General features: G+C 36.2%; 1 protein-coding gene across 1 annotated transcript in view; it reads left to right on the top strand.

The window, feature by feature from the left end:
* LOC124289186 (E3 ubiquitin-protein ligase RNF213-like) overlaps positions 1–22,294 on the top strand; it is a 137,451-nt gene extending 115,157 nt beyond the window's left edge. The window contains exons 70-84 of the mRNA XM_046725791.1: positions 1,685–1,782; positions 2,178–2,331; positions 2,795–2,957; positions 3,104–3,204; positions 5,047–5,104; positions 5,932–6,134; positions 7,349–7,481; positions 9,142–9,225; positions 9,954–10,149; positions 10,245–10,473; positions 14,124–14,198; positions 15,865–16,059; positions 16,621–16,710; positions 17,111–17,310; positions 17,703–22,294. Coding sequence (XP_046581747.1) covers positions 1,685–1,782; positions 2,178–2,331; positions 2,795–2,957; positions 3,104–3,204; positions 5,047–5,104; positions 5,932–6,134; positions 7,349–7,481; positions 9,142–9,225; positions 9,954–10,149; positions 10,245–10,473; positions 14,124–14,198; positions 15,865–16,059; positions 16,621–16,710; positions 17,111–17,310; positions 17,703–17,880 — 2,157 coding nt within the window. The 3' untranslated portion in view covers positions 17,881–22,294. The remainder of the gene's footprint in view (positions 1–1,684; positions 1,783–2,177; positions 2,332–2,794; positions 2,958–3,103; positions 3,205–5,046; positions 5,105–5,931; positions 6,135–7,348; positions 7,482–9,141; positions 9,226–9,953; positions 10,150–10,244; positions 10,474–14,123; positions 14,199–15,864; positions 16,060–16,620; positions 16,711–17,110; positions 17,311–17,702) is intronic.
* The last annotated feature ends 433 nt before the right edge of the window (positions 22,295–22,727 follow it).

The raw sequence follows: 22,727 nt of genomic DNA, 5'->3' as shown, positions 1-22,727 counted from the left end.
GCTTACCCAATCCAACCTGGACAGTTCGAACCACTTTCCAATGATATGGAATTCCTCTGAGGGGCTTGCTGTTGTCAGAATCTACAATCCAGAAAATCTTAAGGTCATACTTGTCTCATTATGCAGGCTGCTTGTCTTCAGTGAGGCTTTCATCCGGAATATAATGTTTTCTCAGAGCATTTTCAAACTCATCCCAGCCATCTCTGATTGGTGCCAATTTGTCTGAAACTGAAACTTTGTGTTTCCTTATCATCAAACCCCAATGTACTCATCAGAGACTTGAATCTGTTTGGAGACAAGATATCTCTCACAATAAGAACTATATACTTTTTATCCCATAAGACATTGGTGTCCACCATGTTTTGTTTCAGATGTCCACATGTCAATAGTATTCTGATGAGTGCCAAAATATTTGTCTCCTACATGGACATGGTTGTCGGCATTGATCACTCTTTGAATTCTACAATGGATGACATTTCATTTAGGAGAACGACTAGATGCAGGAGGAATTTTCGACCATCTTCCTCCGTCTTTTCCAACATAAAATTCTTTGTCTTTTGAATGAGACGAATGCATTGAATCATCATCAGATGTTTCTGTAGATTCAAAATGTACGTTACCTAATCCTCACCTGTTGCTCATTGTGAAGTGCTACTGGCGCACTTGCATCTTCTGGCACATCGACTATTGTCACAGTCCTTTGTCAGAAAAAAGCCATTTACCTGGGCCTCCCTGACCCAGGGTATACCTCAGTGTTATAAAAAATGTTTTGTTAAATACTGTTAAAACTTTCCATGTCAACTGCCAACAGTTTTGAAGAATCAAAGATTTTGACCTTTTAGAGGAATACATAAAGCGAAATTAACGTGCTTATAATATTATAGATTTTGTATTCATGAAAACACCTCAAAGTTCCAGGGTATACGTTTGAGGGTTAATATATTATACTTACAATTAGATACTTCCTTTATTTACTTATCTATGTTGTAATAATAGAACTAAATTGTCTATGAGTAAGTCATTCACTAATAGACACACAATAAAATTATGTTTTAATTTTATGGGCATTAGAGATGGTGAGATAATGAGGTATACCTTGCCAGCCTACATATGGTCAAGTATGGACCCACTTGTGATCCAAGCTGCTGGGGCGGTGGGGTAGCCTAGTGGTTAAAGCGTTGGCTCGTCACGCCGAAGATCCGGGTTTGAATCCCCACATGGGTACAATGTGTGAAGCCCATTTTGGTGTCCCCTGCCGTGATGTTGCTGGAATATTGCTAAAAGCGGCGTAAAACCAAACTCAGTCAGTCAGTCAGTCCAAGCTTCTAGGATACAACACTGCACTATTAACTAGGTCACACATGTGTGACCTCCCTATCTTCATTGTTTCATCATTTATGACAAATATTAGATGCTTAGGGAGCCATTTCTTACCATTACAACATATGAAACAAATTGCTGCACCTGTCACTATATATTGTCACAAGTGTATAGCATTAAAACTGATCTTGTCTAGTATAGCTATAAACAGACTTGTGGCCTTGTTTTTAGACTAAAAAATGACCTTGAAAATACTTTGCAAGTATATGATATGTTATTTAGAACCTTTGAATGCCATATATTTCTTTGTGCTTTCCTTGGCTGGGACAAAAAAATCTACAAGCGAATCATTATCTATCTTCAGTGTGGTAAACCTGCTACTGAAGGCATATGCAATGCATGTGGTAAGAAAATTGGAGGCAGAAGTTATAAGGCATTTGAAGGAAATAAGCAACATGGAGGGCAAGTATCTACTTACTTTATTTTCCATAGTATACCATTCAATCAAAACAGGACATGTCTTCATGAAATTTGAAAACAAAACAAATACCTAAGGCATGAAGCACCTGTGTGACAGGCAAAGGCACAATCATGTTCACATCCGTCATTGGTATAAATGCTAAGTTGATAATTATTAATATTAAATGTTACTGTGAGACTATTGTAAAGAAACTGTTTCTTGTGCATTTGGTCATGGATCGCCAGGTGAATACCAGGTGAGACTAAACAAAAAGAATTTGTACTTTCCTGAAAAAGTGTCCTCACAAACATACCAATTGTTGCTTTTGAACGTACAAGTGTTCCTTTATATATCATAATCAGTTTAAAAGGAAGTAACAATGTTCTACTTTGAGCAGAGAGGACCAGACTCAGCCCGGTCATGTCTTAGGTAGAGCTGCTGACAGAACCGTTACCTATCCAGGTGAACGACAACTTGGGGGACCTTCGTGTGCAGTCCTGCGTTTCTTCACTCATGCTGCATTATTGTTGGGAACAAGGGCTAACCCAGAGGTGAGTTTATGATTTAATTTGTTTCCATTTCCTTACATCCTGATTCATATGTATACTATAGCCCTGCTGCAACATCCTTTTCATAGGTTCCTCTATTCAGTAAGGTCTGTTTAGTGGTGATTTCTGAAATTGTGTAGAAATTACATCCAATGTATTTCTGTAAGTCACAAAGGTAATAATAGTCCAACAATTACATTTTGTCAAGTTATTTATCTCTCAGCTATTCTCTGTGCAAGGTGAGATGAAGGGGCAAGTACTAGCCCAGAAACGTTGTGTGTAAATAATAAAGAAGTTGCACATCCATATCAAGTGTTTTGTATTGCCCTACCAACTTCTAAATGTCATCAAACATCCCATATATTTCTTGATGTGCCACAATTAAACAGCATTTAACTGTCAAGAAGATTTGCCACAGTTATGTGTCCTACACATATGTGCATATACATGTATAAACTTCTTATAGGCTGTTGCAAATCTTGCCGAACCACCATTGGAACAGGATGTCAGTCAGTTCTTCTTGGAACACCTCCAGAAGGACCTTCAGATCATCCACATGGCCACAGGGAAGAGTGTAGATGATGTCTTCCTCTTCCTACACTTCATCTGCCATCAAATGACTCAATTAGGTAAGAGGCAATTTATACATGTGTGTTTTTAATTTAAAGTAATTTATTCTTGTATAAATGTACTGATATACAGTCTATCAGTTGGATACTTTGTAAACTTACAAATATTTGTAACTGACTTATGTGCATTATATGTCACTATTCAGAAACACACAGAGATACAATGCCACAAGCATTAAGCAGCAAGAAAGCTAGAGAGGCTTGGGAGGAACAGTTTGCAAAAGTTTTCATTCTGCCACTTTTACAGGTATGCACTGGTATTTTCTTCAGTAATTGCTAAAAATAGTTCAGAGCAACCATGAGTACTACTGACACCAAATGTCATTTTTAATTTAGCCTTAGAAGTGTCAATATTTGCATTTAAACAACAAAGGTGTTTGAAATTTTTATGGCAATGTATTTGGAGACACTCAAATGTGAAATAATGCAGCCACATTAATCGGAATGCTTCAAAGTTTTATCAGAATTTTACCACCACCACCACCACACATTTCAATTTCTGAACACTGAGGCTCTTGGCCATCTGAGGGATGTCACAATCATGTACATCTCCCGGGTTTTTTTTATCAGTCATGTTGAGGGTTAAGGTCATCCACAATGTCCCATCCTGCAGTTCTTATTTATTGCCTTGCTCATGAACACAGTTCTTGGAATTCTTGTCACTGATATCACCATGTCATACTTTCCAATATGGGTTTTGTTAATGAGAACTCAAGAAGTTTATTCAGGTTTTGTACAATGAAGTAGCTGTTATCTCACGCCATGAAGAGGGACAGGGGATAAAGAATTGAGCAACTGCTGTCCACCAATGACATTAATAGGGACAAATATTTTGGAAATTCATATACACATCATAGCAAGTGATAAACTTGTAAAGTACTGCCTTTGAGGTGGTGGAAATATAAACAAATTATCAGTTGCTTTTCCAAAGAAACAAAAGCAAATTAGGGTCAGCTTGTTTTCTGATACCAAATCATTTCATTATGTCTCCACTTTCAAATGTAAATGTAAAAGGACTGGTGCCTGTTGTTTTCACTGAAATCAAAACTATTTATTTACATTTGTGAGCAAGCAAGGGTAGCAAGAGATAATGATGACTTTCTTGTTGAGTTCAGTGTGACCTATATTGAAAGTAGAAGGTCCGGTTAATCAGACCAGTTAAACAAAACAGCCTTTTGTGTTGGCAGGACATGTACATGTTATAAGCTAGAACAAGGACAAATGTTTTCATGAAGAAAAAACTCAAGTGATTTGTGCCACAGGTTTAAAATGTTAACATTTCCATGTATTGAATAATCAACATTTATTAAAACAATGGTTAATGGCATTAGGCCAGAAATGCATTTATCTTCCTTGAGTTTGGCAAGGTATATTAATCTGGTTTATTTTAAAGATGAATTGTATTTCAGTAATTGTATCTTGGCACAATCTTAAGATGGTGGTAATAGGGTTGTTTCTGTTCTTTTCAAGTTTCAATACGCACAAATAAATTAAGATAGGCATTGAATCAGTGTCTACTGCACTGAACATTATGTCAGCTATAAGACTGTGGTCTGTACAGAATCTCTAAATGAAACTGGACCAGACAATTCAGTGACTGTTGTCTTGAGCATCGATCCATGTAGTTAGAATACAATGACAGGCAGTCCAGCAAGTCAACAACCTGACCACTAAATTCTTTTGGTTGCATAGGTTGCTTGTGGAATTTTCCCTTAGCCTGACTCCCCAAACCATGAATTTGTTCATTAGCATATACAGTCATCCCTTGCAATAACTCACTTCGCCATACCACAGATTCGGTTAAACCACGGGGTAATCCGACAAAAAATGTTGCCCAGCAATCACACATCTACCTATTTGATATTTTGATCGCATAGGTTGCTTGTGGAATTTTCTTACCCAGACTCCACATACCATTGGTTTGTTCATGAGCATATATGTCAAATGTTATACTGCAGCAGATTAGTCAAGTCGCAATGATGGCCATGAGACAAATGTGAAAGGGTTTGAGATAGAAAATATGACTTCAGGTTATATAAAATACATGTATTCTAAATGATGGGGTAATACCACTTTTTCTGTTTTACAGAATCTTGACAGCTGTCTCATACCGTGCAATGAGAGGATGTTGAAGGACAAGAGAATAGGTACATATATTTTGGTGAATTGTACTACCGTGAAAGAACATAAAGGAACTGATGGCATGATAGTGAAGTTAAAATAAGAATATATGTCTGTGGCTACACCAGAGCTACAACAAGCTCATAGTGCAAGGGTCCATATGCTGGGTCTCTGGCCTACACTTTCAACAAAAGGAACATCCTTTATTGGGAATGTGTCAGCAGACTCAGCAGGCCAGTCCAATATATGCATGCCGTCTCATCATGGATAATGACCGTGGCATAATGTGGTCAGCCCGTGTCACATCTTGCAGTTCAAAACTTCTAATTGTAACGTTTGGAATGAATGGAATAATGATAGAATGATTGTCAACCTATTAAATGTCCATTTACAACAAACAAGAATAATTTTGCCTGTAATGTGTGATACTGTGCCACAACATGACACTACAGTCCCGCTACTGATCATGGTCAAAGACCTGCCGCACAGCTAACCTCTCTGTCATCTGTAACTATGATTTATCTGTCAAGATGATATAACACCATTGATGCATAGACTGTACTAGTGTTGCCTTCCCCACCCCAGTCTGTGCTGCCTATGGTGGTAAGCTGTTATAGTGCGTTACTTTCAGGCTGGCTGCTTGAATGGTAGATGCTGAATTTGCCTTCCTGTTATATTACAGAATGGCCTATTGAAACATCAAAAGTAAACCCATCAAAAATGTCTTCCTTATTATTCATCTTCTTATTGTGAAGATATATAATGAACTTGATTAAATTTGGTTTGTATGACAATTTTTTTCTTTTCATGGCATTTGGAAACGTGGAAAGTTTCAGTTGTGGTATATTTGCAGGTCAAGACAAGTTGATGTCTCTATTGTATGAGGTAGACAAATCCATTCCTAAAGAAGTTGACTGTCTCCATGAGTTTCCAGCTGTGTGGAGGTACCGGTCACGTATCACACTGGAGCATTTCCTGAGAGAGTTTCATCTGAAAGTGGAGAACATCAAGGGCAAGAAATCCAAGATGGAAGTTCTCAGCCTTTTCAGACAACAGGTATAGTAAGGGGATTTGTCATGCTATCTTATGACAATAAGTGTAAATGGGTATGTTAAATGGTTTGGTCAGTATCTGACTGCCAACAACAGCATGTTTCATTTTGGAAACAAAAGGCAGGTTTCAGATCAGTTCATTGTCCAGGACACTGACTGATTACCATCACATACAATCACATGACTTTCATATAAGGTCATAATCACATGGGACCAAAATTTCTGCAAATTTGAAAATAATTCAAAGTAGATAAAATGCTTCAAGTCACATGTGATTAGATGACATTTAAGGTCAGAAGTCAATAAATTTTGCCTAAAAGAAAATGTGCACAATATTTTGGGCATGTATTTCTGGAATCTGACAGAACTTTACATACATGATCTCTTGTGTGGGGTCTTATCTCGATGACTTCTGATGGTTATCACCAGAAACTTCACCATCAAAATATCAATGCTTAACTATACATAAGCACCTTCTGCTATACCGACCATGTGTCTGGATCATGTAAATGTAAAGGTTTTCCACACACTGAAAGACTTGGGAACATTATTATTCATCTGCAGTATGTTACACACTAAAGAAATTTTGTAACACATGATTTGGTTTCAATTTACAATATTCTGAAGTTCATAGTCGGGACTGAAGATCCAGGTCTTCACACAAAGCATTTCTAACATCTTCCTTAGAGAAGTTAGAAGCATATGACTTTCATATCAAAGTTGTACTGCTTTGGACATGCACTTCCTAAAATGGAAGTACTTGTAACTTGGTCATTTAGATAGCTGGAGGCATAAGACTTTCTGTTTCAAAGTTGAACAGCATTGAGCATATGATCTCCCAAACCTCCTTCATGATGTGTTACTGTTAGGAAAAGTTGGGGGACATTTAGGAAAGAATGGGGTTAGATGCTTCTGCCTCCACTTTTAATGCAACCCCTTTTTTCTCTCTATTGGTAATAATATAGATATTGCTCAGTTATGTAAACAACATTTTAGATAGACATGTCTATCTCACATCAATGTGTCTCCGTTGGAAGCTCTCTTGGGCATGATTGTAAGTACCAGCATCAGGTATATTTTCCCCATTTCCCAATAGATGGTTTCCATTTTTGCACCTGCATCTATACACCATATTGCTGTGTTTAGAATAAATAGCTACTCAAGGTGTTATTACAAACAGCATTCTGATTCAACCAAATTCACATGGCTTTGTTTCAGCATCCTTACTTGCAGGTGCTACATCGCATCCCTAATATCCTTCAACTTCAACAATTCCTGACGGCAAAATACAGAAGACGTTTGGATCGAAAAGAAGCCCTGAAAATTTCAATTGCTGAAATTGCTACAGACGGTAATTAATAGTTACATCTTGTGTAGTATTTATCTTCATTATTTCTTTGAAATGGTAACTGTTTCATGATTGGAAACCAAGCTGTTGTCCTCATTTCATATAAAAAAAAGGCAGATGTAGTTTGTCTCCTAAAAAAATATACCAATGGGAAATCTTGTTTCCCAAAGGATGATAACTCTCCGTTGATATTAGCAATGGTCTATTCTGTCTCTTACATGCTGTTTTTATTCAAATTGCCATTTAACAAGGATTAAATGTTTTCCGATGAGTAGTGATGCTAGTCTACAATACACTTCTATATCCACACAGACCTTGTTGCATTTGCTTCTGACACAAACTGGTATTTTCTGAGTTAATGTGTCAGTTTGAGATCCATAGATGCATAAAAATGCTTGTCTGGTTAATGTGACATTAAATGAGGTTAACAGCCTCCTGGTAAGTCATGAGTGATGCTCTGCAAAATAATGTCTCCAAAGAGATACTTTATGTTTCAAATAACATTAAAATGAATTGCAAAAGAATTTGCAGCAGACCTGTAGTTGTTGATTTTCATCAGACTATGGCATTACATATATGCTATTACATTTAGACAAGAGTGTTTGATGAATACCTAATAGTTTTTCAATCATTGTGTTCTGTTCACATAAAACATATACATGAAAGTATCATGATCACAACAAAAATGCAAACTTTCTTCATAGTGCAGTGTTTGTCTGGACCATACAACTATTTCACACACAAAGACAAAGTTGTCAACTGGTGCATTTTCCTATTTAGGGGTTTCATAGTTCTTCTTTTTTCCATTTTCATTGCTGCAGATTTGACATTGACTTTGTCAACAGGGATGTATTTTTCCAGCATGTATCTCGAAATTATTCTTCAGTATGCACACAAAATTATCGAATTGTAAACTTGTGCATTTTTATTCCTAAGAGAATTTCATTATGTAATTCCGCCAACTTGATCCTTGAAAAACAAGCACCTGACACACAAATACCAAGTTATAAATCCAAATTCCATGGTATTTGATAGCTCTATAATTACCTTTTGTATTGGGACTGTCAGATAGGATAGAAATTCTTTCATCAAGTTATATATACCATGTGTCAAAATTTACAATTCAATTGTCTGATATAATGCCACATAACACCATCACCAAGCTGATACTGAAATACATTCATATTGCCTCATCTATGATAATATCACATGCATACACAAATGTGTACAATTACAATTAAAATTTGAACATCCACAATAACATCTTAAATGCAAAATGCAGAAAATCTGGAAAGCAATCTTGAATTGTCTGATCAGCTGTCCTGCTTACCATCCTTCATATTTCAAACAGACTTATCTCTTTTCAGTATGATTTCTTTTCTGTAATCTTATAAAAACTTCCTGTGAAAAGCTAGTATTGTGCATTTTGTCTTTTTTTTTAAATGCCAACTTCACCAATATTTCAACCAGACTACCCATTGACTGATACTATAAGCAACACCTCACACCTCAACGTAAGACCTCATACAAACATGGCTTGGATTTTAGTAACTTTTTATTACCTGTCTTCGTGTAGGAATTTCTGTCATGTTCCATCTTTTGTAGAACAAGTATTACATTGTTATCATAATGTACATTTGTATCTGTTTGTGTATCATTTCAGGAAACAACTCAGTCGATGTACTGAAGTATCTGCCAGATTTTGTAGCTACTTGGAATTGTGTAAAGGAAGGACTTCACAGTCATGGTGAATAATTTTTGGGGTTAACAATTATTGCGTTTTATGTACTTTATTGTAACAGTTAATAATTTTGTCTGACCATAAAAATAATATCCTCTGAAATTGATAGATCAAGTACTCTGCAATTTGAGATGTAGCATTACACCTACCATTGTAAATTTTTCTTAGTGGTTATAGTTTTTGCTGATCCTGTGAAAGTGGACAATCCCTGTACAGAATCATGCCATTGGTGTATTTAGATCTATTTATGTATATTCCTCCTCAGTCATTTCTGCATGATATTAATGTTCACTTATTAAGTGCCAGTAACCAATAACACATGCTAATTTTGGCCTTGGTCTTTGATGAACTTTAAACCATGTATTGCTGTGGCTACAAATGGTGTCGTTGCCCTTAATTTCCTTAACCAAATGAAAGGTGTGATTTGATGATCATACTCTGAGGATTTCCATTTTGTAAAAAGTGAGGTACTTAGTATAACTGTTTGCAAATCATCTGCATGGATTAGATGCACATTTGCTGCTAAGTTATCTTAGAGATGTTTGCAGGCCTCAGTAGGAAATGGTGACCTTGCTGACTGATTATATTGTGTATATGACTGATTTTGAGGTTGTACATATGCTTCTCACAGGATTACTTCCTCAATAATAGTTGTTGGCAAATATTGGTTTAGTTTGAATTGTAAACAAACATGAAATACTTACTGGGGTTTTGACAATCTACCTTCATTTCAGGATGCTGGACGGTCCATGATGGTCTGATACACCTGCCTGATGCCTACAAGAACATGAGGATTGATGAGAACTCTCCCCTGGCTGTCCTTCTGCCGTCCACCCAGGGGCCTGGCATCTGCTCCTACATGATGCTGGAGTTCCTCTTCAGGAAGCATAATGAATTCATGGAGAGTTACTGTGAAAAGATCTGTTCCAGGTAACTGCTTTAGATCTTAGATTTCTTGAAAGGGAATGCTCACTGGGGTTGTATATTCAATGTATGATTTAATTTGGATGCTGATTGTATTGCAGCTATGAGCGCCTGCCTGAGGTCAGCATGAGGAAACTTCACAGCAACCACCTGGTCAGCTACCACCCTGACCGTGACCTGCTGCCCCTTGTCCTGGCCAACTGTAACTACTCCTTTGAGCTGGGGAAAGGTACCACCATTGAGTATGACTTTGAAGGATTTGAGTATCAGCTCAAAGAAGTCATACTACAGGCCAAGTCCAGAGTGGAGCAGAAGTCGCATGTCATACCTGTGAGTTAAAATCAAACTGAAATTTCATGAAAGATTTGTTTCAGGTGGGCTGGTCAAAGCCAAAGCAGACACTTACTTGTTCACCCATAAGTCAGGGGCAAAGGATCTGCAGGATTTCAAAGAAGGGACCCTTTCTTGTGATGTACCACTCGAAAGCTACATAACCCTGTGATCCCAGAACCTGACCGTTACTCTTTTACCATGCTCTGATTACCCGATACTGCTGAATGAAATTTGGCAGCTAATGAAACACTTCAATGTTATATGAGAAAATCAGCTTGCTGACGGAAATGCCATGGAATTATGTATAGATGTCAAATCTTGGATGAATTCTAATTTGCTGAATTTCTTTGTTGAGTTGAAAAAAAGCAGGAGCGATTGGTTTTGGATCCTCATCAAAAATATAACAATGCCATATTTATCAGACACATTTTTGCCAGTCTGTTATCCATTTTTCTACTTCAGTGAAGAACTTAATACCTAGAACCTCAACACGGAAGATCATATATGTGTGTGGAATATGCAATTTTCAGATCTGAAACATTAGATTCACCATATTCTTACTAAAAGTGCCACAGAAGCCCTTATTAGATCATACTTTATCAGGCCAACCATTGTAACAATTTACCATAAGGTACCAATGAACAACTGATACAAAGACTACAAAAAGTCCCCAAATAAAGTTGCCTGAATAACAATTAGGATTTACCATGTTTGCACATTACACCAATGTTGAAATAACACCATTGGCTTAAAGTAAGAAAAGAGTTTACTTCAAGATCTGTTAACTGTTTCATTCCCACAGTTCTAGCAGGAATTTTCGCTCCAGTGAACAATTGCTCTTATGTGTCCCTACGTACAAACTTGGACTATTCTGTGGGGACCAGAACATTATCCTATTCAGCACCATCCCCTAGATGCCAGTCTTTAAATTGAGACTAAAGACCTATCTATTTCTTTGTTCCACTTAATTTTCTACTCTTTATAACATACTTCTGCCTTCCTATGTCTCGTGTTAGTTCTTGTTAGAGTGTCCTTTTGTGGTGCGGAATTCAGCACATTATAAATGTTCTTATCATATAATTGTAACAACATCATATCTTGTTCAAATCAAGTTTTATAATGTTGATGCTAAGATCCTATACAACAGGGCTTTTTAAACAAATGCACTCAATGTCATTGTCCTAAATGCTGTTGCAGTTATATAGTCCATTTTTCGTGCATTGATGTCTGTACCAAAGCAATGTTGAAGCACTGAGAATTTATGACTTCAGGTGAAGAAGCTACACGAATCCAGGACAAAATCCACCCGGACAAAATCCACCCCCAAATTGCAACCTAGGACAAAATCCACCCGGACAAAATCCACCCGGACAAAATCCACCCCTAATAAATTCCACCCTAAGAAAAAAAAAATAATGACATGTTTAGTCACAGAAATGAATTTTCTTCATATCAGTCATTCATAATCGATAACAAAAACAACCAAAATACATATGTAAGCACATTTTTGCATACATAAATGTGACAATTGCACATTTTCACATTTATGAATCATTCATGCATCAATACATATATAAATATGACAACATCATATATTTTCACACATTCAGACATATCTATGACTAAACATCTTGCCACATTTCAACAACGCAAACAACGGCCGACGCCGTGGATAAAGTCATAGAGTCTCTGTTCCTTCGCTGCGTAGGTCTTGCACAGACCATCAAGGCATTCTTGGAGACATTTGGTGGTTGTTCTGGTTCTTTTCTTAGGGGGCTGACCTCGTTCGGACCTGTAGATGGCTGTACACGCAAGACCGTTGTCTTTTCTCGGACAGTCGATGAGTCTCCACACAGAAGGGTGGGAATGTCCTATCAGTTTCTTAAAAGCGTGGTTCCAACCTTCACACACATTGTTTGTTCGAGAACCACCCTCAAGAGTGATCTCATGGATGTTGAGTATAAAGGGCTCAATCAGGCTTGCAAAAACATCTTAATTCTTTAAGGGGATTACGTAATGATCAAAGTGTGAGACTACTTAATGATACATGAAAGAGGATTAAGTAGTGATCAAAATGTGACAAATGGAGAAACCTTTAATGTGTGAAACAACATCTAAAGTACTGTCGGAAATGCTAGAAAAATGCTTTTTGACTTATATTTAAAATTCAGAGGTATTACAGTTACTTAAATAACAAATATCACTTTAAGAAACATCTACCTAATGTGGACCGAGGGAATAAATTTTGAGACATGCCCGAAAATGTGTTTTTACTGATGAAAATACCAAAAACTTTGAAAAATAACTGGTAGTGGGACGTTATTTGATACAAACATTAACTGCCTGTGTTACTGCATGCACGGTATCGACAGGTGAAATTGACACCTGAGCACACGCTCGGGGGAGGGGTCATCTCAATAGATGTTTTCTTCAAGATGTTGAATATGTGTACATATAGTATACGTATTGGTTATGTAAGGGATCATTTGTGTATGTGTGTTTGTTTTGAAATAAACATACAAATTACTGTACATTGGAAAGAATCCTATCATTTGTGTTATCTTGATTGTAGAAATGTGCAACGTTTTAATAAATGTTTTGCATGTCAACAGTATATTTCATTGCAAAAATATAAATGTAATTCAGTCAGTTTAATCTAGTTGTGAACATTGGCCAAAGATTTAACGAAGTCACTGGTGTAGCTTCTTTAGAATATATATATTATTCTTCTCATAAAGTCTGTAGACCGCCCGTCTAAGTACTCCCTTGTCAAAGTTGTCAAGGATGCTTTTACGTCCCGGTTTCGCTTTTGAGACGGTCCCTGTCTTGTCTGATTTGTTTACAATATTTTAAACTTGTTGGTAAGACATACCAACCGCTCTACAAGTTATGTAATAAACCCTTTCTAAACTAATGAAAGGTTTACCTCTGTCTTTTTCAAGTACAAAAAACTGCAAATAGTTGACATTAGTGGACGCTGTGATAAAGATGTGCATGCATGACGGGAAACTTATTTATCAAGAATTAACATTTATATTAATATTTCTTGAATAAAGAAATGATAATTAAGTAAAGTAATACAAACATTCAACATTTATTTGTTAAAGAAAAACGTTGATTCATATTTTTACACCACCTGTATTATTAGCATAAATGTAAAGACTATTTCAGATTTCTGTTGTTGAACTCTGAAAAATCGTAAGTTGTTGTTTTGGTACCATATTCTCTCCTGTAAACTGCCCTTTAAATGCATGGGAATGTTAAATCGATTGAAATAAAACTTAGGTACACTATAGGCGAGTTGATATATTGACAACATAGTACATTTATCACCTTTATCAAAGTATTAAGGCTAAAAAGCATTTTCTAGCATTTCCGATAGTGCTTTAGGAACAAGAGTCAATTAGGAAAACGTAAATGCTATCAAAACAATGCTTGCAATGATTGAGAAAAACAACTTGATCAAAGATCAGGACACACTAAAACTTTTAACAATAGCAATTTGAGAAGGGTGGATTTTGTCCATTTTATTGTTAAGAAGAGGTGGATTTTGTCCGGGGTGGCAATTTTGGGGTGGATTTTGTCCGGTCACCAAGCTACACAGCCTTGTGGCTCTGTTTTTATGAGACCATATTTTGGTGTTCCAGATTGACACAATGGTGTTTAGAGCTGATACAACCAATGCTATTGTCTTCAAGACACTGAGAGACAAAATACCACAGGTAAATATAGATTTTTGGGGTCCAATTTATAGATGTTAACTTTCTGTTCTTTCATGTTTGTCAGTACTGGTAGTGTTTACTTATTAAGGGTGACTATTGAGGGGGAAACAACTATTGAGATAGTCTATTGCAACATACTATTGTGATAGCGATTGTCTATTGTGACCAACTATTGCAATAGTTTTTTCTCCTTGAATTGTCTCATTTGAAGTCATTTTCCAGATGAATATATAGTTTATATGAAATAAAAACAAGTTGACGTAGTTTCAGTCTCTTTTAATATCTGACAAGAAACTTGAAACCCAGATCAAGTAAACAGTTAAAACATAAACTCAATGAAGCTGCAAGTCTGCACCCAAACATCCTGTATTTTGCACTGCGCTTCAGCATCAGAGACTCAACAATGACTTTGTGTGCTGGCGATTAGGTGCTTGACTCTGAGGGTGTGCGTTCGAATTCCAGATGGGACTGAACCCAAAAAGTACTAGCATCTGTACTTTACTAAGAAAGTGTAATCTCAAATATAACATGTTACATTTGACCACTTTCTAAAATGGCATTGTGTATGTCATGTTTTAACTGATTCTGTTTATGTCTTTATACTTCTAGCAATACACACACAGTTCATACTTGATACAGATCCATTATTCTGTGGAGGCTGGTGGCATATCAGCCATAAAACACTAGGGTATCTGAGTTGTCTGTTTGCACATACATTTATTATCATTTTGACCTGACATCTATCTTGTTATTAAAATTACACAACATTTCTGCATACACACCTTATCCCGATGTATTCATGGGCAGTGGAGCTACAAATGATTTGTCCTGAACTTTCAATGTCTTAGTATCATGTAGTACATTAATTTACACAATTTTGGTCGACTGGCCTTTACCGAACACTGGCACAAGACAAAATCAATTACTACTGCTAGTGCTGCTCTACCTATAGTCACATCCAGACAACAATAAATTGTAAAAAATGGCAAAGGTGAGGACCTCAATTATGAAATGTCATGTAATGTCATCTCAAGTACCAAACTGTGGGGTAGGCAAGTGGCTAAAGCGTTCGCTTGTCACACCAAAGACTGGATTCAATTTCCCCCATGGGAGCAATGTATGAAGCCCATTTCTGGAGGTCCCGCCACCACCATCATCATAATACTGACTGCATATTGCTGAAAGCGATATAATATTCCTCAATATCAAGCTGTCCAACTCCCTATTGTTCTACAGGGCTCAGGTTTGATAACTACCAATTTGTTGACTGACACTGAGAGAGTACTTGTGTTTCCTGCCAGGAACACAGCCCTTCTGAAGCACTGGTTAAGGCTGTGTTGTTGGCAAATCTTCATATTTTCCAAAAACATCTTGGTGGGTCTCTTGGAAAAGTCCCATTTGCTGTCTGTGCTGCATGTAGAAGGGGCAAGGGCCCTGAGCTGATGATGAGCCAGGGTCACTTGAAAACTCTTTGTTACATTAATTTATGTTGATTTGTAATAAAAATAATTATGATGATAGATGATGATGACGTACATTGCATAATCAAGAGAAATCCCTGCTAAAGGCAGAGTCCACTGTGTTTGAAGGAATTCCAGTGATCATGGATATAAGGATTTCCTTAAGTTTGTCATATGGGATCCTGTAAACCATTTGGACATTTCAGGTGTCACTCGCTCCTGCAGTGAGGCTACAAATTTGTTCTGGATTGAAATCCAGCCTGCCAGACATCTGTGACTCTATCAACAATTTGGATATCACCACCAGCTTCCTCAAGTCTTTAGGAGGAGAACCAGACAAGTCACTGCAGACTTTCATGACAGATGTGCTCAAAATGAAACAGACAATAACAAGCCAGAAGGTATATGTATTTACAGCATGTCAGGCTAACAATACAGCTACACTGTGCTACCTTTCATAAATTGTATATGAAATACTTATGGTGAAAGGAAGTGATTATCATGATAATTGTTGTTTCAGTTTAGGAAATCAGTGGTATTGTTTTTATGATATGAATGGATATACCATTCATGTAACAAGTTGAAGTCAAGTGTCGGGAAACAGAGGCGGCAGTACCGCAAATACAGTTTGTTGATCATCCAGCTACAACGAATATTACTTTTAGTGAGACAAAATATGTATACATATCCATTTTATGTCCACTACACTTTAGTTTGAGGGGTGAATAGTGATTGTTGTGAAGAATGCGAATCAAAGTTATAAATATCTTGCCTAATTCAATATGGATTTGCTGATACTATTTCCGATCAGATCATGTCGTAAAGTTTTGTGAAGGTTGGGGGGTCAGCTTATCAATGGAACATACCACTTTGATACTGATTTATTGGGTCAAGTTAGAGGGTCAGCTTCTCTGTAAAATCGGCTTATCTAAGGTAATATATGGTATATCTTTCCCTTTCAGGCAAGGCAGTTCTGTAGATTCAAGCACATACAATCACTGTGGTTGCTGCTTAGTTTTGAGAAGTCACGTGTTCTTGCTCAAAATGCACAGGTATATAGATACAAAATTATTTTACCTAGCAATTGTGTAAGTGTGTAATATTCAGTGATCCACCACTGTTATTTACCCATTTGAATTAGTTTCCTCGGAGTGTTCTCTGCTGTTCCTTCTTCATGTTAAATATGTTTTGCTGGGACAAGAAATGCACACCAGTTAATAGAGATAACACAGATGCTAATTTTAAATGGACTCTTCTGAATTTGTTGCTTTCATTTCCTGAATGTTATGAATACTGAAATGCACAACAGGAAGCCTTTATAGATCCATGGTTTAAGTTAAGAGCCTGTTATCATTTTAAGCATAAAAACAGGTATATAGCAGTTCATGAAATGTAAAATAACTTTGTGCTATGATTATTTTGTTTCAATTTTTCACTTGTCTTTGCTTTCAGGATGCATTTGATTACTTAGACACTGAACTTAAGAGAGATCTTCCTGAGGAAGCTAGAGCTGAACTAAAGCGTTTTTGTCAGAAAAAGAGCCCAGATAGGATGGAATGCCTGTTGCAGGCAATGTTTGACTGCCTGTTGCTCAGAGTAGCTCAACCAGTTGACCCTTATGATGAAGATGCTGTGGACATGAAAACCATGAGGTAAGCATGGTGCTAGACCAGAATGTTGTTCAAACGGGAATAAACCATGAGGTAAGCATGGTGCTAGACCAGAATGCTGTTCAAACGGGAATAAACCATGAGATAAGCATGGTGCTAGACCAGAATGCTGTTCAAACGGGAATAAACCATGAGGTAAGCATGGTGCTAGACCATAATGCTGTTCAAACGGGAATAAACCATGAGGTAAGCATGGTGCTAGACCAGAATGCTGTTCAAACGGGAATTAGCCTTATACTAATGATGGAAAAGTATTCCTGTTAATGTAACTTGGCCATAATTACTTGAAACTGTATCCAATATATACCTATAAGGTGTGATAAATAAATGCAACAAACGTTTTATTTTAATTTATGTAACTTCACATTCCACAGCCTGCGAGACATCCTGCAAGGGGACAGAGATGCTCCACTGTACAGTAAGGATCCTGATGAAACACTGACCGAGGAAGATATCTTCTCCTTCCCAGCAGTCATCCTGGGGAAGCACATCCCCGACACCTGGCTGTCAGTCCTCCGGGAACTTGAAAAACGCAGGAAGGAGTTTCAATAGTGCCTCAACATACGTCAATAGTGGATTGTCAAACATGTACTTATATGGTGTAAATATAAATGAATGTGCCAGTCATCTGGAAAGTCACTCAACATTGTAAGAGTTTCAACAGCGCCCCAGCATAGATCATACTTTCATAGTGGATCAGCATACTTGTGTTGTTTAGACAAGTGTAATGTCATGGACTTAAATTACTTCTGGACATAACCACTTTTGGTATGTTGATGATCTTGATAGTTGAATTTGCTGATTTTATGACTCCTCTCATGTATATTTTCTTTCATTTCTATATAGTGAGGTGGTCGTGAATGTTTTATTCTATTTATAATATGGTATGTGAGTTATGACCAAATTATTTTGAAGACATTAATATTGCTTTTTGATGTGATTGATATGATGCTATGTATGTTTTAATCATTCTGATATATATTTTATAGAGTTACTTGTTATTTGAAATATGTATATGATAAATTCAAGTGGGAGAGCCAGTAATTCTGAGGGAACTCGCAACACAGGAAGGAGTTTCAATAGTGACTCAACATATGACAATAGTGGATTGATTTACTTGAGTTGAAGCAGAATTAACAGAGCTAATTATGGTTATCTACAGACAGATGTATACTGTGTGTAATGGATTAAGTTTCCTTCTTTTCCACATTTAGTTGTTTGCTATGCAGTATGTTTGCTTTTTTCAGTTTCCACACGATATGGTTTAGGTTGTAGCATTCTGATGACTTGCACATAATGTTGAAATGTTGTATTCAAATTGTGATGAGTACATGAATCGTTAAACATGGTTTAAGGTACCTTGGTTTAAGGAAACCATGCGCAAGATTCATGTTTTCTACATTTTTTTTTTATTTCTCTAATATTATGATGTGTACACATCTAGTTTCATTGTCATACTTTCTGATATATGAAGGAATTATGTGAAAACCAAAACAGAATTAGAGAAATACAGTAATCTTCTTCAATAGTGTTCTTATTCTGTACAGTTTGCCTACAGTAGTGAAATTATGATTAATTATGGATAATTGAAAAATCAAATCGTTACATGGGTTCTCTGTGATAAAATATTAGCCAACAGTGCACACAGAAAAATATGGTATATGAAAGAACAACCGTCACATGATCATCATGATTTGTTGTTTAAAGTATTTTCCTATGTTGTACTACATATCAAGACTATTGTGTTGTTTATGTTAAATCCAGTTTGACACATTATAGGACTGATATGATGATCAATTTCTCAATTCGTAGAGTTTATTTGTTGTTTGAAACAATGAAATGTGTTGCTTGTATACCATATGTACAGACATACATACCGGTAGTATGTTCAATATTGTCCAATAAAGCCATCACCTCATAACGACCAGTAACTTGCTTGCATTCCGGTCATTCAGTTGTCTGAGACTTCTTTCAATTATTTTAGTACCTTACATCATCCTGTGACGCTGTTGGACTTATACTGAAAATGAGGGTTGTACTTGTTTCTGTAATAGAAGTCCAGTAAGACTGATTTTACGTTTGTGTTTAGATCATAATGTATGAACCCATCGGTAATCATACAAAGATTATGTTTATCACATGTTCATGAGATTGATGTTCATATCTGATTTAAACAGGTGTTTTATGTTTGTCAACATTGCACTGGTTTAGTTGTTTTCCTTTGTGTAATAACATTGAATAATGTGTGTTAAATAGATTTTCAGTACACACAAAATTTGCATTTTTTAGTGTAGCGTGTTTGTTTATGGTTACACTGACAAGAACAGTACAACTACATAATCCAAAACATAGAATATTTCTTGATGAATGTGGGATAAGTATGTTTCTATTTCCTTATGTTTTCATGGCAAGATGGACTTTCATGACAACTTTTGACTATTTTTGGACCAAAATTGGTTTTGGTACAATTTCTTTTTGACAATGATGTACTGGTTTAGTTTGCATTTTGGTGACTTGTTGACTTATGATATTTTGGAATGTTTGTTTTTTAATGTGTTATGTTTTCCATGATGACGTAATGGATTATACTGGAAGTGATGGTAGTGCTAGATTCAGAAGGAGAACTCCCAGGCCATTGTCTATTGTTTTATGAAACTTGCTGTACAGATCAGTCTGGTGATGAAATGTGCCTTTTCATAATTAGAGATATTTGCATGAGACTGAAGAGCAAATTGTTTTCTTCACTGAACTTAAGGAATCTAATGGTAATGAACCAACAGTGGGTTATTAGTGAACAAACTCCATATGTGAATTGCACTATGAGGTATATAATTTTTTATTATTCTCAAAGAAAATATTGGAATGTCAATGTGACAGGAACTTTTAATTGGCTGTTTTATTTTTTTATACTGTTCACCACATATCCAGTTGAGCTTCATTGACATTGCACCATTTGTGTTGATTAGCAATGTATAGTTAGTAGGCCTTTAGATGCCAATAAATGCTGCTAATCTCGATATCCCTGAATAACAATATATCAGTTGACATTTGCTGTGGTGAGGTTTAATTTTCAGATTACTCTGTTGGTGAAAAGAAGGGACAATGGGCTAGTCTCATGGTTGAAACACTGGCTCATCATGCCTATGAGCCATTTGAGATTCCACGTGTGAAGCTGATTCCTTGTGTCCCTTGCTTTGATATTGCTGGAACTGTGCTAAAGCATCATAAAAATCTTCCCAAATGTTATTTATAAATACGTCTTCATACGTTATATATTGTTTTGTAAAATAATGTTTATTTATACTTATCAATACTTGTTTGCTGAAAGATATCACATATGCATTGTATCACATATGCTCTTTGTAAATAGGTCTTCATAAGTTCTACATCTCATATTTTGTTGTATTTTGATAATTTGTTCATTTTTGTCAATACCTATTTGCGGAAAGATATCACATATGGAAACCATTAATATTTCCATGGAATAATTCCATCCTCATTGAAAAAAAGCTGGGGTTAAGTTGTCCATCTAGCAAAACGATGACTTTACATTGTGTGTAGGTCATAATGTACATACCTATCAGTAATCATACAGAGATTGTGCATTGAAATAGATGTTCATATGTGAGTCAAACAGATTTTCCTTTTGTCGTTAATGAACTTGTTTGTCTCCTTTGTTTAATAACGTTGAATAATGTGTGTTAAATTTTCAATACATCTGCATTTTTAGTGTAGCATGTCTGTATGTAGTCCAAAGTAATAGTCCAAAACATAAAATATTTCTTGATGAAACTTGCTATACAGATCAGTCCAGTAGTGAAGTGATACCTTTTGATGATTTGAGATATATATTTTTCTATTTCCTTATGATTTCATGGCATGATGGACTTTCATGGCTATTTTTGTCTATTTTGGGACCAAAATTGCTTTTGACACATGTTTTTTGGTCAATGATGCACTGGTTTAGTTTGTCTCCTTTGTGTCATAACATGGAATAATTTGTGTGAAACATATGAATAATGTGTAGCATGTGTGTATATGGTTACACAGGAGAGAACAGTACAACTAAATAGTGCTCAATTACATTAGTTGTACAGGTAAACAGAAGTATCTTGAGCACTTATGGTATGGATTTGGAAGGGAATCCATACACCCCCATATACGCACTGCTTGTTGAAAGGTATAGCCACAATACATGGTTTTCAGTAGACATTTTCAGACATGTTTGGTGCCATTAAACATACCTTTAAATATACTTTTTGTGAATTAATAATATTGTGATTAGTTGTGTTTGATTTTCTTGAAAAGAGAAAAGATTTGAATATTGATTGCATATAATTCAGAATAATTCAAATCTTGTTTTACATGCTATGTGTGGTAAAATGTACATAGAACTCATATATATACATAACATTTGAAATTATACATTTATCAAAATAATATGTTTATAATCTTTACCATGTAAACTATATTTGTACTTGTAATGGTATACAACCCTTTAAACAGTTTAGTAATGACTAATTCATGTTTATGATTAATAAATTCATTAATACATATTCTAAGGTATTTTCTATATACAGAAATCAGTTTCTGTTTGAATGTAGCTACTGACAAGTTAGCTCTTTCTGTTGTTTGTAGATTTCATGGAGTAGAAAAGGAAACGATAACAAAGATCTCTTCATATCATCAGGATTGTATGGTTTCTCTCGAATCTTATTGAAACATGAATGCAAGCAAGTTACTTCAGAAAGATATTTCACATGACTGAAATAAAATATATCAATTTTCTGTTTTCATGAATAAATTAGTCTGATTGAAAGCTGTAACGATATTCTTGACTGTTTTTTCTAATAATTCCAGTTTTAGTGACTCCAACATTTTTGTGCTCTTGTAATACACTGTAACTATTTCTGTGTGCTTTTCAAACAATAATTTTTTACTGCTGATTAAAGATTCAAGACTTTCACATTCATTTCAATGTTCTCTTTTGTGAAGAAAGAAAAACAGCCTAAGGTTACAACCTAAGCATCCTCATACATGGTGGATAGATACATATCATAATTAATAAGCACAGCTAATACAGAAAACTGTGTTTAGTACAAACATAGACCGCCTCCGTGGTGTAGTGGTTAGAGCGTCCCCCCGGAGGGCGGAAGGTCGTGGGTTCGATTCCCGACCGCGTCATACCAAAAGACGTTAAAATATGGTACTTGTTGGTTCCTGCCTGGCGCTCGGCATTAATGGGTACAACAAGGACTGGTCGGCTCGGAGTCAGTATAATGTGTCTGAGTGGGGTATTCATGCTTCACTGCGGCATGGTATCTCAGTGGGCTAGCACTATAAAACCAGCTTCAGTCTGGGCTAGTACAAGCAGCCGCACATACACATACACAGGCATG

Source organism: Haliotis rubra, unplaced genomic scaffold, assembly GCF_003918875.1.
Source record: "Haliotis rubra isolate DU_JTF1 unplaced genomic scaffold, ASM391887v1 Scf1116, whole genome shotgun sequence".
In the NCBI taxonomy this organism is placed as follows: domain Eukaryota; kingdom Metazoa; phylum Mollusca; class Gastropoda; order Lepetellida; family Haliotidae; genus Haliotis; species Haliotis rubra.
Note: the sequence above shows the minus strand (reverse complement) of the source record. Positions and strands in the feature narration are given on the sequence as shown.